The sequence below is a fragment of the Chrysemys picta genome, chromosome 2, assembly GCF_011386835.1.
Source record: "Chrysemys picta bellii isolate R12L10 chromosome 2, ASM1138683v2, whole genome shotgun sequence".
Classification (NCBI taxonomy): domain Eukaryota; kingdom Metazoa; phylum Chordata; order Testudines; family Emydidae; genus Chrysemys; species Chrysemys picta.
The window spans coordinates 143376999-143400662 of NC_088792.1; the positions used below are offsets into that span (position 1 = coordinate 143376999).

At 39.1% G+C, this 23664-nt stretch overlaps 1 protein-coding gene across 1 annotated transcript in view; it reads right to left on the minus strand.

Moving 5' to 3' along the window:
- Positions 1–20914: 20914 nt before the first annotated feature.
- LOC101954073 (cadherin-12) overlaps positions 20915–23664 on the minus strand; it is a 326379-nt gene continuing 323629 nt past the window's right edge. Inside the window, 1 exon segment of the mRNA XM_065584272.1 lies at positions 20915–22062. Coding sequence (XP_065440344.1) covers positions 21563–22062 — 500 coding nt within the window. The 3' untranslated portion in view covers positions 20915–21562.

Genomic DNA, 23664 nt, shown 5'->3' on the forward strand with positions numbered 1-23664 from the left:
TCCAGTACACTTCAGTTCTAGCTGATAGAATTATACATTCGATTATGTGGCATGAGCAACAGAAAGGAAAAAAATAACCCTCATGTACATTTTTGTTAATTTAAGTAATGATAAACTACATGCCAGGTTAGAGTCACACACACATCCCTCTGCAGCATTAGAATAAGCTGCAGTGAGAGCCTTTCAGCTTAGTACACTTGAAAGCAGGTCTGATTCTGGGCACTCTATTATGCTGTTTTATGCTGTGGCATGAACACTCCATGGCACTAGAATCTAGTGAATGTCCAAGCTAAAGAGATCTGCATTGCTTTTGTGATTTATATGATGTGATCTTAGCAAAATTAGGTCATCCTTCAGATAGTGCATTCTTCCTCCCTTCCTATGAGACCAATGAAATAATTGACTGCCTTCTTCCCCTCCCTTCCCCCTCTCCCCCACCAAAAGTAGGGCTAAAAATCTTTATCTTTCTCATTACATATTTGCTCCTATTAACAAAAGACATTATATTAAGTTTAGCATTTTACCTGGGAGCATCATGCTATGGCACCTATTAGCTGAGTTAGCGGAGATGCTAATTTATAGCCTGATCTTGCAAATTTTAATGGAGGTACTGTGCATGGACTTCAGATGCAATAGTATATGTTCCAGGCCTACAGGATTCCACCCATTACTTTTGTAATACTACTAGTGTGTGTGTTTTTAAATTTGACTGGGTACCATGCGTTCTGATTCCTCTTTTTATTGTTATTAAAGTGTTGTTCTCCATATAAGATCTTCCTGAGAGTCAGTAGGTCAGCCTTGAAGTAAGAAGACACAACTCTCACTGACTTCAAGGGATTAGAACCTACTTATGTCTGGGCTGAATTTGCTCCATTGCTTTTATCATTATCAGTGTTGTCAGTATAACATCATAGATTAATACCATTTTTTAAATTAAACAGATCACATGTACCTTTTAAAAATGTTAATTTCTATTACTAATGTTTTCATAATTATAAATGCTAGAAATACCAAATATCAAAAAGTAAAATGACCACTTATGAAAAGTTAATGTTGACAAAAACCTACTTAAGTGGAAACAGCTAGTAGATGGGATGATTCAATGAATTGTTGTGTGTTCTATTGCATAGTGAGTACTTTCAAAAGAAACTCAATGCACTGAACTGTACAGCGTAAGAAATTATATGTACAACTAGCTTTGTGTTATGAGCACAGTGTTAGATTGTAATAAGTCAATTTCCAAACTATAAACAAGATGTGTACAGTGGGTGAAATCTTGACTCCCTACACAAAGGGAGTTTTGCATGGCCAGGATGTCAGCCTTTAACCACAACCTATTAACAGATAGATAGGAAGATGTGTGTGTATCTCTTACCATTTTGACGTATGACGTCTTAATACATATAGAGTTGATTGAGTATAGCACATGGGGAATCAATTAATTTAGAATTAACTGAAAGCATGAGAGATTTTTGGTAAGTGTGTGTGTTTATATTAAATGTACAGTAACAGTGAAATTAAGAAAAGAAAAAAAGATAGGTTGAATAGGAAAAACCCTTTAATGGTGAAAACTATTAGATTACAGTGTAGCCTTTCAAGAAAATCAGTCAGCTTACAGTATTTAGGGTCTTAAGCAGTACTGATGGCATCTGAATGTCACTGGCTAGGCAAACTGTAGAGTTTGATCCTGTGCTCTATGGTGTTAAAAGCACTGTTCAAGCAGCTAAAGGACTAAAACTCTTAAGTGGCATGTGTAGACAACTCATAAATCTATTAGCCTTGAGAGGGGAGCAAAGACCTATGCTCTTATTGCAGGTTACAAGAGCATCTAAAAAAATAATCACTTCAGATAGCTTTACATTTTTCTTTCCCCCTCCTATATCTATAGTTAATTAATTTGTGTGAAAATGATAGAAGCTCCATTGCTGGACTCATTTTAAGACTATGATGCATTCTTGAGTGCTTTTCCAATGTAGAGAACAGTCGTTACAGCCTTGAGATGGATTAATTGGCCTAATAGGTGTTTAATTTCTGTGTTACTTTAACAAAGCTGTAGACTTCATGGTGGTTGTTATGGTGTACTCCATGAACATTGTGATCCTGGGAGCCCCTCAATGGCAACTGCAGAGAGCACACAATACCGAAACTCACATCAAGCCTAACACACTCATTGCCCCTACATACTGCTGTCAGAATCTGTGTCTATAAGGTGTCTGATAAGGTATCATATGTAAACTGGTAACCTGATTAATATAATTAATAATACTGTGTAATGTATGTGCGGGCAGTGTATAAAGAATTATAGATGTGTGCTGGAAATGTGTACTTAAATTGTGTTTTGCAAGCATTGCATAAGCCCAGACTGTCCAAGACAAAGGGATGTTGTTTTCCTTTGTCCCCAAAGTAAACTGAACCAGGTAATACCTGTGAAGACAATTAAAAGTACATCTACATGGAAGCTAAACAAAGCCATCAAGCTAAACAAATGGGAGAGGAGGGCACAGGTGGGAAGACTGCTTAATGATCACAATGAAGGATTGAGCGTCCACCTCCAGTTCCTAGCTCTTGAAACAGAGACAATAGACTTTGGAAAATATAAGCAAAGGCAGAAAGACATTTTGCCATCCACCATGTAGGAAATTAAATTTGTCACTGGAAAGCATGTTTATTTTACTTATTGTTTGCAATGTTGTTGTAGCCAAGTGGATCTTTTGTCTTTTCTTGCTTATCAGTTCTTTCTTAATAAACTTAATTTTGTTTTATTGCGAAGCCGAAGGGTGAAATCCTCAGCTGAACTACCAGGCTGGTGTATATTCTGTCTCTTTGGAAACAATGAACTGAATAATGCCTATGAGTATCCAATGAGAGGGACTGGATGCTGCAAGGGAGATGGTTTTGGGGAGACTTTAGATTGGAAGGACTGTTGGTGTCACCCTGCAAGGAGCAGCCATGCTGGGGGAAGCCAGGTTGAGGCCATTGTGTTGTGAAAATGCTGCTGGTGTCAGGGCTCTGAGCCAAAGCTGCACACTACAGAAGCACCGAGGGTTACAGGGCAGGTGGTGACACAACCCCTTGCAGGTCTTGGTGAAATCCCATAGCATCACAGCCAATAGGAACTTCACAGTGAGAGAAGAGCCCACATTTACATCTTCTGTTCCCAAATAGCCTTGCAATTGGAGAATTCTTGTAGGGGGGTTAATGTTTAAAAGTACTCATTCCAGCCAGTAGAAGGCACGGGTAGGCATTCTCTCCAGGTCATTGCAAGCTATTGAGATAAGGACTCATACTGAATAACTTAACCTCATAAGATATAATTGTATGTAATGATCTATGAGCAGGGGAAAAAATCAGATATGCCTTTCCAGAATAATACATTGTAACTGGCAGCAGCATAAATACCAGTTTCATAGTAACTTATGAGAGACTCCTCATGGCTAATTGAGGGTAAATTGTCTTTGAGTTTTGTTCATTTCCATCACAAGTTCTCAGTTTAATCTCCTTTTCAAATAAACAACATGTATTGTCTGAGGCATCTCATCTTGTGCTAACATCTCACAAACTAAGTAGAATCAAAGAACTGGAAGGGACCTCGAGAGGTCATCTAGTCCAGTCCCCTGCACTTGTGGCAGAACTAAATATTATCTAGACCATTCCTGACAAGTGTTTGTCTAACTTGCTCTTAAAAATATCCAATGATGGAGATTCTACAACCTCCCTTGGCAATTTAGTCCAGTGCTTAACCACCCTGGTAGTTAGGAAGTATTTCCTAATGTCCAACCTTAATCTCCCTTGCTGCAAATTAAGCCCATTGCTTCTTGCCTCAGAGGTTAAGAAAAACATTTTTTCTTCTTCCTCCTTGTAATAACCTTTTACATACTTGAAAATTGTTAACATGTCCCCTCTCAGTCTTCTCTTTTACAGACTAAACAAACCCAATTTTTTCAATCTTCCCTCATAGGTTATGTTTTTTAGAGCTTTAATCATTTTTGTTGCTCTTCTCTGGATTCTCCCCAATTTGTCCACATCCTTTCCTGAAACGTGGCTCCCAGAACTGAACACAATACTCCAGTTGAGGCCTAATCAGCACAGAATAGAGTGGATGAATTACTTCTCATATCTTGCTTATAACACTTCTGCTAATACATCCCAGAATGACGTTCACTTTTTTTGCAACAGCGTTACACAGTTGATTCATATTTAGCTTGTGGTCCACTTTGACCCTCAGATCCCTTTCCGCAATACTCCTTCCTAGGCAGTGATTTCTCATTTTGTATGGGTGCAACTGATTATTTCTTCTGAAATGGAGTACTTTGCATTTGTCCTTATTGAATTTCATCCTATTTGCTTCAGACCATTTCTCCAGTTTGTCCAGATAATTTTGAATTTTAATCCTAGCCTCCATAGCATTTGCAATCCCTCGCAGTTTGGTATTGTACGCAAACTTTATAAGTGTACTCTGTATGCCATTATCTAAATAATTGATGAAGATATTGAAGAGAACTGAACACAGAACTGGTCCCTGTGGGACCCCACTCATTATGCCCTTCCACCATGACTGTGAACCACTGATGATTACTCTCTGGGAATGATTTTCCAACCAGTTTTTCACCCACCTTATAATAGCTCCATCTAGGTTGCATTTCCCTAGTTTTTATGAGAGGGTCATGCAAAACAGTATCAAAAGCTTTACTAAAGTCAAGGTATACCACATATACTACTTCCCCCCATCCACAAGGCTTGTTACCCTGTCAAAGAAAGCTATCAGTTTGGTTTCACATGATTTGTTTTTGACAAATCCATGCTCACTGTTACTTACCAATTTATTATCTTCTAGATGTTTGCAAATTGATTGCTTAATTATTTGCTCCATTATCTTTCCGGGTACAGAAGTTAAGATGACTGGTCTGTAATCCCCCGGGTTGTACTTATTCTCCTTTTTATAGACTGGAACTATATTTGCCCTTTTCCAGTCATCTGGAATCCCTCCAGTCAGGACTTGTGAACTGAAGGTCAAGCTGGACTGGGCCAAATTCAGCTAGAATTTTCTATACTAATTTGGTATCCGTGCCACACAGGCCTTATTAGAGAACTGATGAAATTCCTGTTACTCATGGTGTGTCTCCAGGCATTTCAGGAGCTGGTACATAAACTTTGTCACCTGCTGCAACTTCCATGCTTACCAACATGGACATTACCTCAATCAATTGTAGTAGTGGCAGCAGGATGTTTTCAAGAATGCAGAAATAAACTAGTTCACATGTATATAGTAGAACGTGAAGCTGGGACTGAAGCACCCTCCTGATGCTATCATCATGGAACAGATAAGTTGGCCACTAATACTTTTTTGCATGGACTTACATTGAGTGACTGGAATTATGAGGCAGAGAGATTGTCCCATTGTATTTTCCTTACCAATATTCAGACTGTAAAAAGAAGTGGAATTCATTATCCTACTCAAGCATCCAAGATTATATGTTAAAAATCCAAAAAACAGCACTCCCGAGTACTGTCAGAACTAGCCAAAGTAATGTTAGTTAAGGACATGCTTAGTGGGTAGTTTTTACAGGAGAGATGACATCTGGGAATGGCTGTCTGGTGCATCAGAGGTTCTGGTACACAAATTATCCACTGTCTACTACCAAGAAAAGGTAAAAATTACTCTGGAGTAGAGGGCTTGAATAGGGTGGTGCAGCACCCCAGAGGCTGGAGGAATGGTGGAGGAACTAAGCTCGTGCCCTATCCCTGGGATCAAGGATGGATTTCACTCTCCAACCCCTTTGAACTTCATCAAAGTCCAGACTTTATAAAGTTATATGGAGATCAGTTTTGCTGGGAGCAGTGGAGCAGGGTGACACTAGTGGCTCATTGAGTCTACTTTGTCTGATTGTGGTGGAACTTAAAGGGGGCAGCTTTAGCTTATGATGCTAGTGAAGGCCTTCCACCAGCATGGAATGTGGTACCATAGCCTTGTTCTGTCACATTACCTTCTCTTCCCTCCTGTCCCCTTACACTGAGAAGAACCGCTTGACATTGATTGGAGATTCCTCTAACACATGCTGATTTAAATTTAGTTTGCATTTTATAAGCTGTGCAAAGTGAACTATGTAGACTATTGCTTGGTCTACACCAAAAACCTAAGTAGACTGAGCTGTATCACTCAAGGCTGTGAAAAATGTTGTGCCCTGTATGTCGTAGTTAGGTCAACCTAATCCCCACTGTAGATGTGGCTAGGTGATAGATGAATTCCTCCATCAACTTAGCTACTGCTTCTCGAGGGGGTTGATTTACTTCAGTGTCAGGAAAAAACCCTTCCGTTGCTGAGGAAGAGTCTACACTACAGCAGCATAGCTGCCATGCCTCTGTAGTGCACGCACAGCCTGAGGAATCTGGCTTTGATCATCCTAAGCAAATTTCCTTCTGCACTGACAAAAAGGTATAACTAACATATACAGTTAGTGACATGACTTCTGATGCTCCCTGAGACGGTTTGGGTGGGGAGGGGGGAGAGAGATTTGTATTTAAAACAAAAAAAAAAAAGAACAACAACAAAAACCCATCCCAACCAAAATACAAGCTAATTAATGGTGTTAGCCATCCCAAATCCAGATGTGGTCTGATATTTCCACTATGCAACAATTTTGTAGATATTTACTTTACCCCAAATGCAGCTATCTGACCACTAAAGGAATAGAAAATATACCACATGGAAGGGTCATAATTGAAAACAGGGCTTGGAAAAATGTGTTTTAGTCCCTGAATGTGCAGTATCTTTTTTTTTTTTTAATGTTTACTGGCTCTTTCCACCAGTTGTTCTTTCATTTGAAAAATATATATGTGTTTTGTTAAAGAAAATATAGATGCTGTTTGCACTTTCAGAGCTAAGCTACACTGCATTAATATCCATTAGTTTTCATTAACTCTGCTCATTTCTGTCTAGCCTATGAACCATGCTAATCCTTTTCAGTGGGTATTTTTTAGCTCTATTCTTTTTTTTTTTAATACCTTGTAAAAGGATTACATTTCACTGCACCAAATTTAAATATATGCAGAATATCTATATTATCTAGTAAAGATAGAAACCTGTTTAAAAAAAGATACCCTGAAGTTTCAGAGTCATCTACCAATTGAGAATATTTGAAAACTAACCCATTAAAAATTGTGGGTTTTAATAATTAAACTTGTTCTGTGACCTAATCCTCAGTATACTTCATGAGCATGAATACATACAGTTGAATACGCAAGCTTTGTTTCCTCTTCTTGGGCTAGGTCTACACTACCCGCCTGAATCAGCAGGTAGAAATCGATCTCTCGGGGATCGAATTATCGTGTCTCGTTGGGACGCGACGATCGATCCCCGAATCGACGCTCTTACTCCACCAGCGGAGGTGGGAGTAAACGCCGTCGACGGGGAGCCACGGAGGTTGATTTTGCCACCGTCCTCACAGCGGGGTAAGTCGGCTCCGATAGGTCGAATTCAGCTACGCTATTCGCGTAGCTGAATTTGCGTATCTTAAATCGACCCCCCCCCGTAGTGAAGATCTGCCCTTAGTTATGCCATTGTAAATCAGGAGTAACTACACTAAAGTTAATAGAGTTGCACCACTGTAAAACAAGTATAAGGAGAAGCTGTTTATAAACTTTAAAAGATCAAACTGTCAAAGGAGCAAGTTTTCTATTTAACAAACTGATTTTAACAAGTTTCTACTGTAGAAAAATAAAATAGTTTTAGTGCAGTATTTATATCTATCTGGAGTACTGCTTTACATAGTTAAACTGAAAAATATTATAGAGCTCTTCACTTGAACTCAATACCAATAGTTTAGTGACTGTGTATATACACGCAAAATTGTCAACAATTACGCATCTAGCACTTTCTTGGTAGACTCAAATAACTATGGAAAGTCATTTAGGAAATAGGCATAAACAATAACACTGGGCTTTGTTAGTTGTGGAATGAAAATGACAGTGCAAGGGGGCAGGAATGGAGTTGAGTAAATCAGAGGGAGACATTACCCAAGAGAAAAAGGCTGAGTTTGAGAATAAATTCATTGGATAAGAGTATCCCTTCTGGTAAAGGGGAGGGATAGCTCAGTGGTTTGAGCATTAGCCTGCTAAACCCAGGGTTGTGAGTTCAATCCTTGAGGAGGCTACTGAGAGATCTGGGGCAAAATCAGTACTTGGTCCTGCTTGTGAAGGCAGGGGGCTGGCCTCAATGACCTTTCAAGGTCCCTTTCAGTTCTAGAAGATAGAATACCTCCATTAATTTACTTAAAACATATAGAACTGAGCTTTTCCTCACAAAGGATAGGCACATCTTCTACAACTGCAGGAGAGAGGTGCCAAGTCAGAAAAGTACTTAAGCACATGGTTAAAGTTAAACATGCAATCTTTGGGCTTGTCTACACTACCCGCCAGATCGGCGGGCAGCGATAGATCCAGCAGGGGTTGATTTATCGCGTCTAGTATAGACACGATAAATCTACCGCTGAGCACTCACCCATCGACTCCAGTACTCCACCAGATCGAGGAGCACAAGCGGAGTCGATGGGAGAGTGAGAGCTGTCGACTTACCAAGGTGAAGACACCGCAGTAAGTAGATCTAAGTACATTGACTTCAGCTACTCTATTCATGTAGCTGAATTTGCGTATCTTAGATGGACCCCACATAGTAGTGTAGACAAGCCATTTATCTGTATTGGGGCCACTTTACTGATACTGTAGCCCTTTTCATAGCCTTTGTGAGGAAAAACTCAGTTCCAGAAGATGGGAATCCTTAGCTGGTATAAATTATCATAGCACCATTGAAGTCAAGTCAGTTTAGGATCTGTCTTTAAGTTTTGCTTCTAACCTGAATCACAGCCAAAAGGACGAAGAGACACTGGAATTGATTCTGAGCTCATTTACCTGGAGTAAATCAGGAGTCATTCCATTAATCCCAGTGTAATTGCAGTAGTTTAAAATGGGAATGAGGCCCACAGAAATAAAAAGCATGGCTGTAAACTTGGGCCATTAGGCGAGGTGCTAAATTCAGCAGAAGAACTAAACAAAAAAAAAATCTTTTTTTCCCCCAATAATTCCTCTCCCACTAAAAATTCAGGAATACCTACTATCTTAATGTTAGTAGACATGATATTTTCTCCATTATTTCTATTTTCCTGTATACTAATATATTGTATTTAATGCATGTTCCGCATATTTTGTGTTTGTTTGTCCCATTAATTTTATTGCCAGACACTTTCAGTGTATTTTTCCATAGACAGAACATGTTATCCAAATCTAAGATTCTCGTGGGAACTAGATCTAATTAAAAAGTTTGTGAGCCTAATTAATTTGTTGGTGTATAAACATACTTCTGATGTTCACAAAGAGTGTGAAGGGCTCCTGCAGGGATGACCAAAGGAGCTGTGACAGAGAGAAGCCTGAGAAGCAGAAGGCTCTTATTGGGAAATGGGGATAACATTTGGACCTAGAAGTTTGAGGACCTAGATGCTAGTGCTAGAAAGCTAAGTGCCAGCTAGAAAGAGCTGGGAGGACAGATTAGGACAGAAGAAGAGCTCTTGCTGTGAGAGAATACCAGAGCTAAATATGGATGGTTGCATGGTGAGGGACTTCATTTTGGGATCCTGAGGATTGTTTTAAAAAAAATGTTTGTTATTTAACAAACAAACCAGAGGCAAGAGTGTTCATTATCCATGTGAAAGGCTGTATGCAGTTCATATGGGGCCCTCAAGAGGGGACTAGAAGGGGCAGCATGCATGCAAAGTGACTCTGGCCATGAGGAGGCTCTCAGTAAACGTCCACTCTGCTACACACTAACATACACAGAATGCTGGAGACCATACAGAGTAAATTTTTCTCTCACATACAAAATCTATAAGCTTAACAGATAGACAGTAAGGAAAGCAAATATATGACCTGTGCACACCAACAAAAAAAAGTCAGAATGTTGAAAAGTGTTCACGTTTGACCCAACTCTGCTCCCAACTGAAGTCTCTTGTAAAACTCTTACTGATGTCAATGGAAGTAGAGTTAGGGCAATTCTAAGAGCTTTTCAAAATCCCCTTCTAAGTAAATAGACCAACTCCACCATTCCTCTCTGCAGGTGCTTTGTGTAATGCTTTGTTTCCACAGTGAAAATTCAGCTTTAATCAAATTTCCAGCCAGCGCCAAAGGTGGAGTACACAGGGGGATAGAACGGGACTTCAAAGTGATCTGGAAAGAGGAGAGAAGTGAGGGCTGAAGGCAGCAAGGTCATATTCAGTACAATTAAATGTAAAGTCTGACACCTACTGACAGAAAATAAACATCACAAAATGTGGGAGCATAACCAGAGGGTAGAAAGCATTCTATTAAGGCAAGTTTATTTTTACTCTCCTCCAATATAATTTTTTAATGCAATTTACCACTCTATTAGCTGCAGGTGAAGGATTGGAAATCTGAAGCTAGAATGGGAGGTCTCCAAAGAGAGATGCTCTGTATTTGAAGACGGTGCACTTATGAGTGTTAGAACTATAGTTCTGAGACACAAACAATGCCTGTTGTAAAATAACTTGTATGTAGTGCAGCAGTATTCTCAGCTGCAACAGCATCCTGAGTTTAGGATTGACGCTATGATGGGGCTTCTCTTAGAACATTACTAGAGAGGTCACTCCTATTTCCCCTTGGCTTCCTAGATATATTTTTAGGATAGAGAGGAATAACCAGAGAAGATGTTTCTCCTTCCCCCTATAATGAAATAATCGATAAAATAGAGACTAAGCAAAACCCAACATCACTAGTCCATAGCTACCAAAATAGTATAGATACAATATAAAGATATTCATAACTATAGGGTGTATAAGTCACATTTTATGATTCAAGGGAAATAACAAATTACGTACATGCACATGTATACAAACAATCAAAATGGGCCTAAGACAATGGATCTAACAGCTGATATTGCACCATGAGATGGGGAGGAGTTTTGCAACAAACAATTTGAAAAATCAATGAAATTCATATCTAGAGATCATGAATAAGTTGTATTCTGGATCTGTGAAACACACACTTTTGCCCTTCAGACTGATACGATTGACTTCACGAAGTAATGTGTGCTTGCAAGTTGGAAAGGAAACTCCTGCAAGAGCGCTTTAGCTTTATAACAACAATTATAAAATCAAGATAGCAGAGTCTTCTGCAGCCCAAGCAGAAAGGACACCCAAATTTCCCTCTGCAAAAAGAACACCCATAGCTTTAAAGCTGAAAGTAGATTGGGAACAAATCAGCTTTTACAAAGGGTTCACACCATAAATTATGCTGTCATCAAAAAGTGGTGCTTCTCACTTTCATGGATTATTAATGTTCATTTTATAAATGGTTGTTTCTTACATTAATTACTTGATTCACATTTCTTCCTCTACAGGTCTAGCAGGAGAAAAGCTAGCATTAAGCGCTTGTTACACATGAGGGTTGCAAGCGACAGTACATGGAACCTCAGCTTTGATCTCAACCTCCCCCTACTCCCAACTTCATCAATAAATTATCTCATGTTCTTAGAAAAGATGTCAGTTATACATTGTACTTTCTTCTGAGACACTCAAAGCACTTTATCATGAATTAAGGCTCACAGCAACCATGTGAGATAAGGAAATATTACTATACCTCTCTGTGTGTATGCATGTTGGGGAGCGTGCTAGCTGCACTACATTCAGGATAAATATAAGAGCCAATTAAGCCCCTTTACAGAGTAAGATAGATGAAACAGTAGGAGTCACCACCCAAAACACAGGCCTCATGCCACATCGGTCAGACATTGATCTATGTAGGTGACAGGATTTGGCTGGGACAGGGGTGATTGCAAACTCAGGGGCTGTGTCAGCAGGAGTCAGTAGCAAGCAAGAAGAAGACAGAGAGGACAAGAAAAGGGATGGGACAGCAAGAGATGCACTTGGAGAGTGGCACTAGGAGGAAGTCAAGCTTGAGCATTTTGGGCAGAGTGCTGGCTGGAAAGAGGATTGGAATTGTGAGAAAGGAAACTGTCTCCTGTTGTTTGATTCCTACTATGTTCAGAGAAGCAAGACTTCATTTACAAAGAATGTATATGAACAAGATTGCTTTGAGGAAACACCTGATTCTATCTTCAGTTTCTCCTCCTAATGGAAACAACCTGGAAGACTTCGAATATTGGCTACCCACTTGGGCAAAAAAGGGGTAACACTGGTGTCGTTGGTGGGATCCAGGTTCCAAGGCGAGAAAATGTGAGCTGGTATTCCTGTTGAACCGTGATGGAGAAAATGACAGAAGTTCTTGCGGAACTCAAAGATGGCCAAAAGAGTTTAAAAAGAAGAGCTAAACACTTTGCAAAAAGGAATTACAACAACATCTGGAAGCGTCCCAGAAAGGACTGAGAAATGAAATGCAGGCAGAGATGAAAATGTTGTTATGACAGCAGCTACAAAGTCTCTGGGTGGCTTGGGAAGCCCAGATGCAACACTCCTAATCTGGAATGCCAAAATGAATTGAAGAGGTGGCCAGCACCCTGATTGCCATGGATCAGAAGGTTTCCCATGACCTACAGAAGATGAGGAAAGCCTGGCCAATTTGGAACTCACTAACAGAGAAGCTGTCACATGGACTGAAGGACTGAAAAATCACATGGAGAAGTATATCAAATCTTGGAGGATCAGCCCCACAGACGTTATTAAGGTCTCAGCAGTTGAACAACAATAATGGCTACTGAATGTGTAATAGGATGTGTGAAATGTGTGGGGATAATGGGTACTGGATCAAACATAACAGTCATTGGACCAAATATTATAAAAAGATTGGCGAATAGGGTATCCAAAGTGAACCACCTAATTGGTCCCAGATGAAAACAGAGACTGGAGAATGTGCACCAGTCCAAAAAAGGGGAAAAAAATTATTTGAAAATTGGACCTCAGAAATTCAAGAAAGAAATCCAGATTTCTGAGGCAATGGACGAGCTAATAATTGGTTTGGATTTCATTATGGCTAACTGTAATAAATGCAGGGAAAGGGGTCCTACAAGTTAAGTCTGTGGAAATGCCCTCTAAAAATATGGCCCAGGTGAGAGAAATTATTTATATACAATTAGTTTGCAGTGAACAAGTTGTCCTACCTCCTCGGGCAGAAACCATAGTAATAGCTGTCTGCTTAGGTAGCTTTCTAGCAAAGGACAGTGCAGAAGTAAGAGCAGCTTTGTGACCCAGGGTACTGGAGAAATTTTAGCTGCTAAAGTTCTTGTGGATCTGAAGCAGGAATGCATTCCCGTTTCTTTGAAGAATGTTGCTGACAAGCAGCAAATAGTAAAAAGGAGACCCACAGCTTCAAAATGTGAACCAGTGGATCTAGTAAATGGTCGGGTAGAAGAAAACTAGAAGGGGTAAAAGTGAGCTTCCAGAGTTTCTATCGGACTTGTTCCAGTGCAGTGCTGTTCATTTAAATAAGCAACAGAACAGCCAGACTTTCTGGTTAGGAATTGGAAGTAGTTCTCCCATTCCAGCAAAGATATATGTTGCACAGGCTAGGTTGGGGAGGTCTAGCACAACAGTGATAATGGGGGATGCCAGCCCATTAAACAGTCACATCACTGTATATCAGTAGCAAAGAGGGAAAAGGCTTTAAAAACTATTGATGACACCTATCAGGAAGGCATAATTGAGCTTTCAACCTGTCCTTGGGGTTCATCCATAGTGCTGGTTAAGAAAAAGGATAGCAGTGCCAGATTGTGTAGGGACTATAGAAAGCAACATGAAGTCACTTTACATGATTCACTTTCATTATGGTGAATAGATGATGTAGCAGGTTCAGTCTGGCTTTCCACACTGGATCTTAAAAATGGGTATTCACAGCAGGGCAAAGCCAGTGGCAATTTAAAGTGATGGCTTTTGGCTTGTGTAATGCACCAGCCACGTTGGAGAGGCTATTACAAGGCAGGACTTGTTTGTTAGACATAGATGAGGTACCGAGGCATACTAAAAACTTTGAATAGGAATTGAAACATTTACAAGTGGTCTGTGATAAGCTAAAGGCTGCCAATCTAAAACTGAACCCAAAGAAATATAAATTGTTTCAAAAAGAGGTAAAAGACCCTGGGTACACAATCAGTGAAGGGGGGATTTCCAGTGATAACTATAAAAATAAGGCTGTTCAGATTGGCCCAGCTCCCCAGATACTCGCAAATGTGCAGAGTTTTGTAGGACTTTACAGAAGGTTTATTTATGTGTTTTCTAGTATTTCAAAAACACTGTGTCAGCTGGGAGAAGAAGGGCAATCACTTCAGTGGTCAGCAGAGTTTTAAAAAGTTTCTAGTGACTGCTTCTGTCTTAACTTACCTGTGTTTCAAAACCTCTTTCTTATTGGACACAGATACAAGTGCTTACAGCATGGCATCAGTATGGATCCAAGAACACAACTAGTAGTGGCGTATTGCAACAAAAATCTAAGCTGTACAGAAAGAAATGATTGCACCATCCAAAAAGAACTCCTTGCTGTGGTTAAATCTATAGAAAATTTTCACCACTATAGAATAGGAAGAAGTTTCTAGTCGGGAGAGACCATGCGTCTCTGCAAGGGCTCTTTAGATTCAGGAATCCTAAGAGACAACTTGCCAGGTGTTTGGAAAAACAGCAGGGCTGTTTTAGTCACATGTTGCCCACGAGTAGAGTTGGGCAATTATTTTGTAATAGTAAATTAACCAAAAATGCCTTTCCCCCCCCAGAATACCAAAATATTTGAGAATATGGGTCGAACTTGGTGAATAGTTGCAGACAAATCCCCCTGAACATTAAAATTTTTGACATGTCAAAATGGTTTATTTTTGAAAAATAATTGAAACAAACCACTTTAAATAAAAAGTCAAATCAATTCAGTATTTTCAAAATGCTTCATTTTGACCCAAACAATTTTGTTTTGTTTTGTTTTCATTTTGTCAAGAAAAACAAAAATCAACTGCATTTTGATTCTAAATTAACTGATTTTATTAGTAAGTATTATTATTATTTTTATTTATTATTATGTTTTAGTTCGGCCGCTGAACTGAAAAATGAATAATTCAATCTCCTCACAAGCTGACGACTTGTCCAAACCGCCTTGTAGTGAGGCTAATTGCAAACAATTCCGTTATCATTGTACAGAAAAGAATAGATACTCTTCGGGGGGCCTATGGAAAGAGCCTCCTCTGAGATTGAAAGGAAATTAGGCCGGGAGAGAGAGAAGCTCCAGGTAAATATGGATGGACGTGAAATTGTTTTGGATTGGTGATGTGTGAATATCCCCCCAGAAAGACATTATGTAAATAGCTAAGATTTTGTAGTTTGTAATTTTTGTTTTTTCTTTCTTTCTGGGATTGGTGGTTAGGGTGTCAGTATGTTAAGCTCTGTTGGGGACAAAGCTGAGATAGGGGTGCTAGACTAGAGGGCATGCTAGCTGCCCTTCATTAAGCATAAATGTAAGAAGCAATTAAGCCCCTTTTGTGGAGTAAGATAGTTGAAATAATGGGATTCACCATCCAAAACAGGCAACATGCAAAGCTGGCCAGAAGCTGGACTATGTGGGTGGAGGGGTTTGGCTGGAGATTGGTTGCAAATGCAGGGACTGTGTGCTGTGTTGTATGTGCATCAGAAGCAGGTAAAAAGTAGGCAGAGAGGACCAGAAAATGGAAGAAACAGGCAGAGAAGTGTTTGGAGTGTGGACCTGAGAGAAAGAGACCTTTTTCAGCACAGCGCTGGCTGGAAAAGTAGGCTTTGAATTGTGAGCAAGGAAACTGCCCCCTGATGTTTGATTCCTATTGCCTTCAGGGAAACAGAATGGTGTACATTCTTTGTAAATAAACAAGATTTCTTCAAATAAATACCTTATTCTATCATCAATTTTCCCCTCCTAATAGAAACAAGCCACAAGGCTCTGAATATTGATTACCCACTTTGCTCAAAAAGGGGTAATATATATACCCATTTTACAGATGAAAAAGTGAAGGCACTGAGAGGCAAAATGGCTTTCCCAAGGTCACACAGTGGATCAGTGGCAGGAATAGAACCAGGAATCTTGAGTCAGAGACCCTGGCTATGACCATTTGAAAATGACCCCTCACTAAAACAGTCTCTGTCTCAATCTCAATGTACAAACTGCAAAAGCATTTTCTCTCCTATGAGAGAAGCTTTTATTTACTTGAAAGAATGAAGCCCCATGAGACATCTCACATCAGCCTTGGTGTCTTCTTGTGGTTGAAAGAGACATAGTTTGTACTTGTATTGTTTGGTCAAAACTCATCATTTCCATTTTGTGGGAAATTTTGAAATGTTGTTTCTTTGGTTTGAATCAGAATCAAATGCAATCTCTTAGAAGAGAGAGATCAGTTATAACAGAAAGTTACATAGGTTTTGCATTGCTATTGTTTTGTTTAGACAATTTATTCTGTTCTTGATTTAAATAAAAATGAACTAGGCTATTATTGAACCCGATTTTGCATTAGCAGAAGGCTAGGTAGTGCTATAATGCATTTTGATTTTTCAGGCACACTTAAATGTCACCCCCATTAGGGTTATGATTAAGGGTCATTTTATTATTTGTTTTCATCATGCTCTATATCTCAAAACACTCACTGTTCAGGAGATGTGGAGTGGAATAGCTATGCTAATGGCATTTAAAAAAAATAATTGCAAGGAATTTACACAAACAGAAGTTACCAAACGAAAAACAGACATGCCGTGTGAAGAAATGATGAACTACACTTTAATGGATTAGTAAACCCTCTTTCTTTAGCTCTATTTTATACAGGGTCACAGTTTACCGTGCTATGTCAGACACAGTTTTAAGAACTCCTTTATCTTCATAGATGCAATTAATGCTAAAATAAATACAATGCTTGCAGCGCTGTAGGATAAGGCTTTGATAAGTCTTCAAAAAAGATTTTTTTTCTTTTACTTTTAGATGTGGATACTCTCAATGTAAGAATATTTTCAATGAAGCCTCTGTAGCATAAAAACTCAGTAGGTTGTCCTTTGATGCACTTAAATACCCTGTGGTCTATAATATACTCTGAGAGACAAAGGCTTGGTCTACACTACATACGTACTTCAGTATAACTGCGTTGCTCAGGAGTGTGAAAAATCCACGCCCTTCCGCTGACATAGCTACAGCCTCTCGTGGAGGTGGACTTAAGAACCCGATGAGAGAGCTGTTTACCATCGGCTTAATGTCTTCACCAGACGTGCTACAATAGAGCCGCTGCATCAGCACAGCTGTACCAATGTAAATTTGTAGTGCGGACCTGTCCAAAGTCTGCTCTCAGGTTCTCCAGTGTAAATCCAAACTAATTCCATTGTCTTCAGTGGAGAGTAACCCTGGATTTGTACTGGAGTAGCACAGAACAATTTAGGCCAGACTTCCTTTGCATCCTATGCAAACCGATCTATGTGTGTGAAACACCCTCTTTCCATCTCTTCCCAAATTCTTGCAGTTTGAATTTTTGGCTCTGTTGCAAATCCACATTTTCAGGGCCATGTTTAAGGATCTCAGGTTTACAAAGGAGAATGTTCCTGAGTCTACATTTCAATGCATATTTTAATTCTGATAACGTAGTTAAACCATCTGAACTTTTCTTACCATTAAACTTTTTAGTACAGAGACATTTAAAAATAAGTCTTTTCCCCCCCTGTACTATAAAACTCCCACTTCAGACTATGACACAAAAAGGTTTGTAGTCATAATTTGAACCCATCATTTTTCTTTTTTTTTATTCTAACTCAGATCTCCTTACACCTCTATCTTTAAAGGAATTTCTTACATCAGTGCTAGCGAAAAGAATTGCTAACGGTAACAGGCTGGCCAGGTGAGCAGCACTCGGATAATCCATCCCAATACACACAAGTGCTGATTGCAAAAAAACAGATGTATGCAGATGGACCCCTGTGCCAGTTTGGAGAAATCCTATTGAAGTCAGTGGGGTTCCTCCACAGCACAGGGATCTTTACATGCACATGACTGTGCAGGATTGGAGCCTTATTTTTTTTTTAAATAACTACTGAGTGTTTTGGATGTCCAATTTGTGACCCCTTAAAAGGGCCTGTTTTTGAGAAGTGTCAGACACCCAAAATCATCAGTCATGCTCGAACCTGTAGACCTAGATATCTATCTATGTTCTTTCATGGCCCCCATCATCATGATATCCAACAGCCTCATAGTCATTAAGTATTTACCATCATGACACCACTGAGAAGCAGGAAGGATGGAGAATTAAGGCACAGAGAGATTAAGGGCCTGATCCATCTCCCTTTAAATCCAATGGAAAGACTCCATGGACTTTAATGAGAGCTGGATTTGACACTAAGGGCCTGATGTTCAAAGGTAATTAGGTGCCTAAAGATACAAATAGGCAATGCAAAAACGGTCTTCAAAAAGTGTGTGTGTGGGAGGGGAGGGGGGCATCCTATCATAATCTGGAAGCAGCAGCTCAATTAATTATTTTTATGTATTTATTTATTTTGCTGTGTTTGTGACCTATAGTGCCTCCCCACTCCACGTGCGTGTGCACATTTTTTAAGTATTGCAGATAGGCACCTATTACAATCTTCAGAAGGCTTAGGTGCCAAATGCCACTGATTTCAATGGGAGTTCAGCACCAAGGCACTTCTCAAAATACCACTAGCCGCTTAGCTGTATCTTCAGGCATCTAAATACTTTTGTAAATCTGACTCTAAAAATCAACACAAGGTCCCACAACAAGTCTGTGGTAAAGGCAGGAATTGAATGGAGTGCCCAAACCACACATTAACTACAACCCCGTCCTTCTTCCTTGTTCCAGATATCCATGTCCAACAGTAACTTCAGCAGACTGAGCTAAAACTGTTTGATTGATCTTTAAATTAAGTGAAATAAACATTTTAATTAAGATTGACAATTAAGTTAATATTAATAATTACATAACAATTCATTTAATTAAAAAAAGTCTTGCTGGAAGTTGATTAGCTAGATGATAGGAACAGTTCATTTACATTTACAAACCTCTTAAATGTCAAAAATATATGCATTTGATAATCATTTTGTATTTGTTTAGCAAACAATAACTCTCTTGTTAAATATGTATTGTGAGCAATGATATGACAAGGATCATATTCTCGGCCTACTCACCTTTAGAGTCCAGGCTGCACTATCCAGAGTAAATGCCAGTCTGCTCCAGAGCCCCAATATCCCGTTTCCCAGTATCTAGTGGAATCATAACTCTTAGTGACATTCATGCTCTGTAAAGTCAGACAGTCAGAATCTGCTCTCTACTGTAGGGATTACTAGTGAAATATATGTAAAGAACCCTGAGTACTGTTACCAGGAGCTGAATCTAGCTCTGTGACTTCACTGGGGGAATGTACAGTATGGGATTCCTAATTTAGCATTTTGCTATGGCAGAAGAGGGCTGATGAAATTCCTGTCCACAACAGAGATGAATCATCATATATATAAATCCATTACAATCAACACACCACAGAGACTAGGGTGAGAGATTGTGGCATCTGATGAAGTGGGTTTTAGCGCACGAAAGCTTATGCCCAAATAAATGTGTTAGTCTCTAAGGTGCCACAAGGATTCCTCATTGTTTTTGCATCACATATACAACACACAGAAAGGGGTGCCTCCACAAATGTGAATTTTGGCTGGATCAAGCCTCCCTGGCAAATGGTTCACATGAAGTTTTGTTTTACAATTGCACAGTAGTGACCTGATTCTCATTTATGCTACAGTCCCTTTACACCTCTTTAGCAGTGTAATTTACACCTACTTTAAGAGCAGTGTAAAGTGACCTTAGTGTAAATTATAATCAAGCCCTGAATTTGATTAAAATGTGTTAACTCTGCTTGACATTTATTAGTTCTTTAGATGGCAGAGGATAAGATATTGTCCTTTGGTGAATGAAAGACTGATTCACTCAAGGCTCACACACACCCTGCCAGTGCCATAAACCTCAAGTACAGTGCAAGCAGATTATGGAGCACTGTAGAAGCCTGGGGGGAGGGAGGGGGGGGAGAAATGTATATTCACTTTGGGCCGTAAACTGCTGCTTCTAAAAAAAATTACCATACTTTAGATAAGCAGACAATTCGACATTAATATTAATACTGATGTGGCATCATCCAGACCAATCAGTATCAAAATGATCAATATTTCCACAGATTGATTGTTTTTTGAAAGTGTAAGAAAAAATGCAATAAAAAATCAGATGGGGAAAAAATGTCAAAAATGTAATACAAGGAAATGCCAGCTGGAGCTTCCAGTTTCATGAACTTTGTTTATGATGTCACAATAAATCTTCAGTGGAATGATGCCTGTGTACCACATGACTGAAATGATATCCACTCCTCTAAATATACGACTATGTATATAAAACATTTTACATGTATAATTTAATCTGACACTGAATATTTTCTTGAAGACTACTGTAGGCTTCATTTTCAGAGTGCTCTAAGACATTTGAAACATCTGACACCATAGTGGTACTGATACCAAAGTATGACATATCCTGAATTTTAGGACCAGTTGCACAGGTTCCAGCAGGAGTTTAACATATATGTCCTGTCTGTCATGTATGTCTACAATATTGACAGAATGACAAACTAATTTCAAAGAAAAGCGATGTGTGGTTCTTTATATATATTTCATTAGTCATACTTACAATGAAAAAAACCAACACTGATACTAAAAAATACATTACCCCTCTTAAAACCACCACTGATGTACCAATAACCAGTCTGTACATGATGAGTGGGAGTCAAGGGAAGTTTCCTTCCTATAAAGGAATAGATGTTTTCATAATTTTCTCTTTCATCCTGGAAAAAGTGTAACTGATTAACTTTTTAAATATTCCTTTATGTATGCTAAGATCAAAGTGTGGTGTGTTTTTAATTTTGGGCTTTACATCTTGAAATTGAGTAATAGCATTTTTTATTCAATTTTTCAGTGAAATGCGGACAGAAGAAATGTGATATCTTGGCATACAATTATTATTCCTTAAAATAAAATAAAAATCCAAAACACTACCCCTTGAGTTGTGGTCACTGGATATATTCCAGAAAGTTATCTTCATTTTTGTTTTAAAAGAACTAGAAGTCAGCATGTTGCTATTGCTTCTTGACACAAAGATAATGTCCTTTATGTCCAGTTTACAGCTCAGTTCTGTAACACTATCATAGCAGAGTCTTTACCACTTTAAATGATAAAAGTTTCAATAGGCACTTTAGTGGAATTAAGAAAAATCTACCACTCTTCCACCGTGATGCCAGAAAGCTAGCTTCCGTCTAAGTTGTCATATCAGTACATTGTAGATAATAGGCCTGAGCTTGTCTCAGTGTTATTCCCAAGTAACAAAAAACAACAACAAAAAAGTATATCTTACAGGGTTTATCCTCCCTTTGCAGACCAAATCAAAACTGACAGTATGATAAATATAGTAACTTGCTGGAAACAGGTGCTGTCTTTTATAATCAAAGGAATCTTGTCCTATAAAGCCTGGGTTTTATTTTTAATTTGTTGTTGTTCTAGTTTTCTTATTCTTTCCTTTTGGGTCCCCCCCCCCTTAAGTGACTTTATCAGTATTATAATTTTCTTCCTCTCCGAACATCTCTGCCAAGACTTTAAAGCGGGGTCCCCAGTCACTCAGGTAATCGTAATCCTGGTCTGCCTCTGTAGTAAGTGAATCTATAGAGCTCAGAGACTCTGCTACAGATCCATTTCCTTCGTAGGCATAGGTTGCCAGTGAATCATAAGGGGGTGCAGTGGGATCCGCATCGTTTTCCTGCAGCCTTTGATTAATGAAATCTCTTATGTCTGTGTTGTCTTCCACTGGTGGTCTCTGACGTGGGAAACATAGAGAGTCTGGTTTTATATCCCTGCGTATTTTGTTATCTTCAATCACTTTTGGATTCCTCAGGGCACCGATGTCGAAAGCCTGGGTGTCTTCCTCCCCACCTCCTTCATCATCATAATGGATAACATTGTCTCTGATGTCTTCTTTAGAGGTCATCAGGGTGTCTTTTTTCTTCTGCCTTCGAAGTGCTACGTACAGCACAACAATGACTGGAACAAGGGAAGAATTGTAAATTAAGACAAGTATGGAAATACCTTGGCTGTCTGCTGACACACTAATATATCCTTCTATGATAGATAAGAGCAATCAAAAGGACCTTTTCTTTAGAAGACATGCTCCTGCTGCTTTTTTTTTTGTTTAAACAGTGCTATAATCAGTAAGGTAATATTTGCAGCTTGACACACCTAACTCCCATCATTGCTAGCTATGCACTGAATAATCAATAAGCCCCCAGAGGGCTTGCCTTTACTATAGAGCCATGTAGGAATCATATTTTTTTTGTTTTGAGGGTAGTTTCACAATATAAAAATTTATTCCGTTCCAAAATGGATGGAAGAAAATTGAAAATTGTTACAATTTCCTGCAAGCTGAAATTGTGGTGGTGGGCGGGGGGGGGGGGGGGGAGGGGTGTTGTTTTGACTTGATCAGAACTTTTCATTCAGATTTTGCCTTTTTTATTTCATATTGTATTTTATAAAACACATTTTAAAATAACTGAAACAAAAATAATTTTGAAACAGAAAACCAATGTTCTGTATCAAAGAGGTCAAAATGTTCCTTATCGCTGTTTTTGTTGTTGTTTTTTTTCCAATTTGGAAATTAATTTTCATTAATGGTGACATATTTTTGCTATACGTTTTGATTATTAACGAACCAGCATATTTTGGTGGAAAAGCGATTCATAATAATATTTGAACATGAACTTGAGGAGTCACACTAATATCATGATGCTGATAGTGACTCTGCAGTCATGTTCAACATGATATCAATTGGTTGGGCTTAAACCCTGGTCCTAATAATTTACCCAGGAACCAGTGACACAGTACTGAACATGTCTTCTCCCTGGCTACACTGACTGCAGGATCATGGCCAATAATATTGTGTTAATTAACATGGCTCTTCAAGGTGGTGTTCTAACTCAGTGTAGTTTTCTAGTGAAAATGAATCTTAAGGGTACAGCAGGTTGACTTTTGAAATATCTGATTTTAAAATTTCTGTATCAGGTAGGTTTCTTAAATAACAATTATGGAGGAGGCTTCTAAGTTACAGATACAACAATAAATAGTAGAAAGTGGGTTTGAGATATAGAAGATCACTTTAGGCTATGGGGAGTACTAAAGATTGTCATTAACAAATTAATGTTCCTAGGGCAAGTGTAACATAGCACACTGTTACCACACTGAGTGCAATGCAGAGAACCACTAATAGACCCAAATCCTCTACTCTGTACAAAGCCAAAGTAAATGGCCCTCAGAGTTCTGTGGGAATCAGTGATGGAACTGACCCCTCAGACTCCAGAGTCTCTTAGCAGCTGTTGCTATAGTCCGTGTTACCCAGTTGCTGTGTCACATCATAGAATTATAGACATGTACGACTGGAGGGGACCTTGAAGGTCATCTAGTACAGTGTTTCTCAATATTTTTGGGCTCAGGACCCATTTGTAAAAGTTTACGACCTGTCTCAACCCAGTAAATAGTCTGAGGGTGGAGGTCCTGGGATGGTTTTGGTCAGATCCTGTCCCCGGTGGGGGATGGGTCTTGTCAGGCACTCGCTCCTCAGTGGCAGCTCCTGCAGCTCTGTACTGTGAGGTT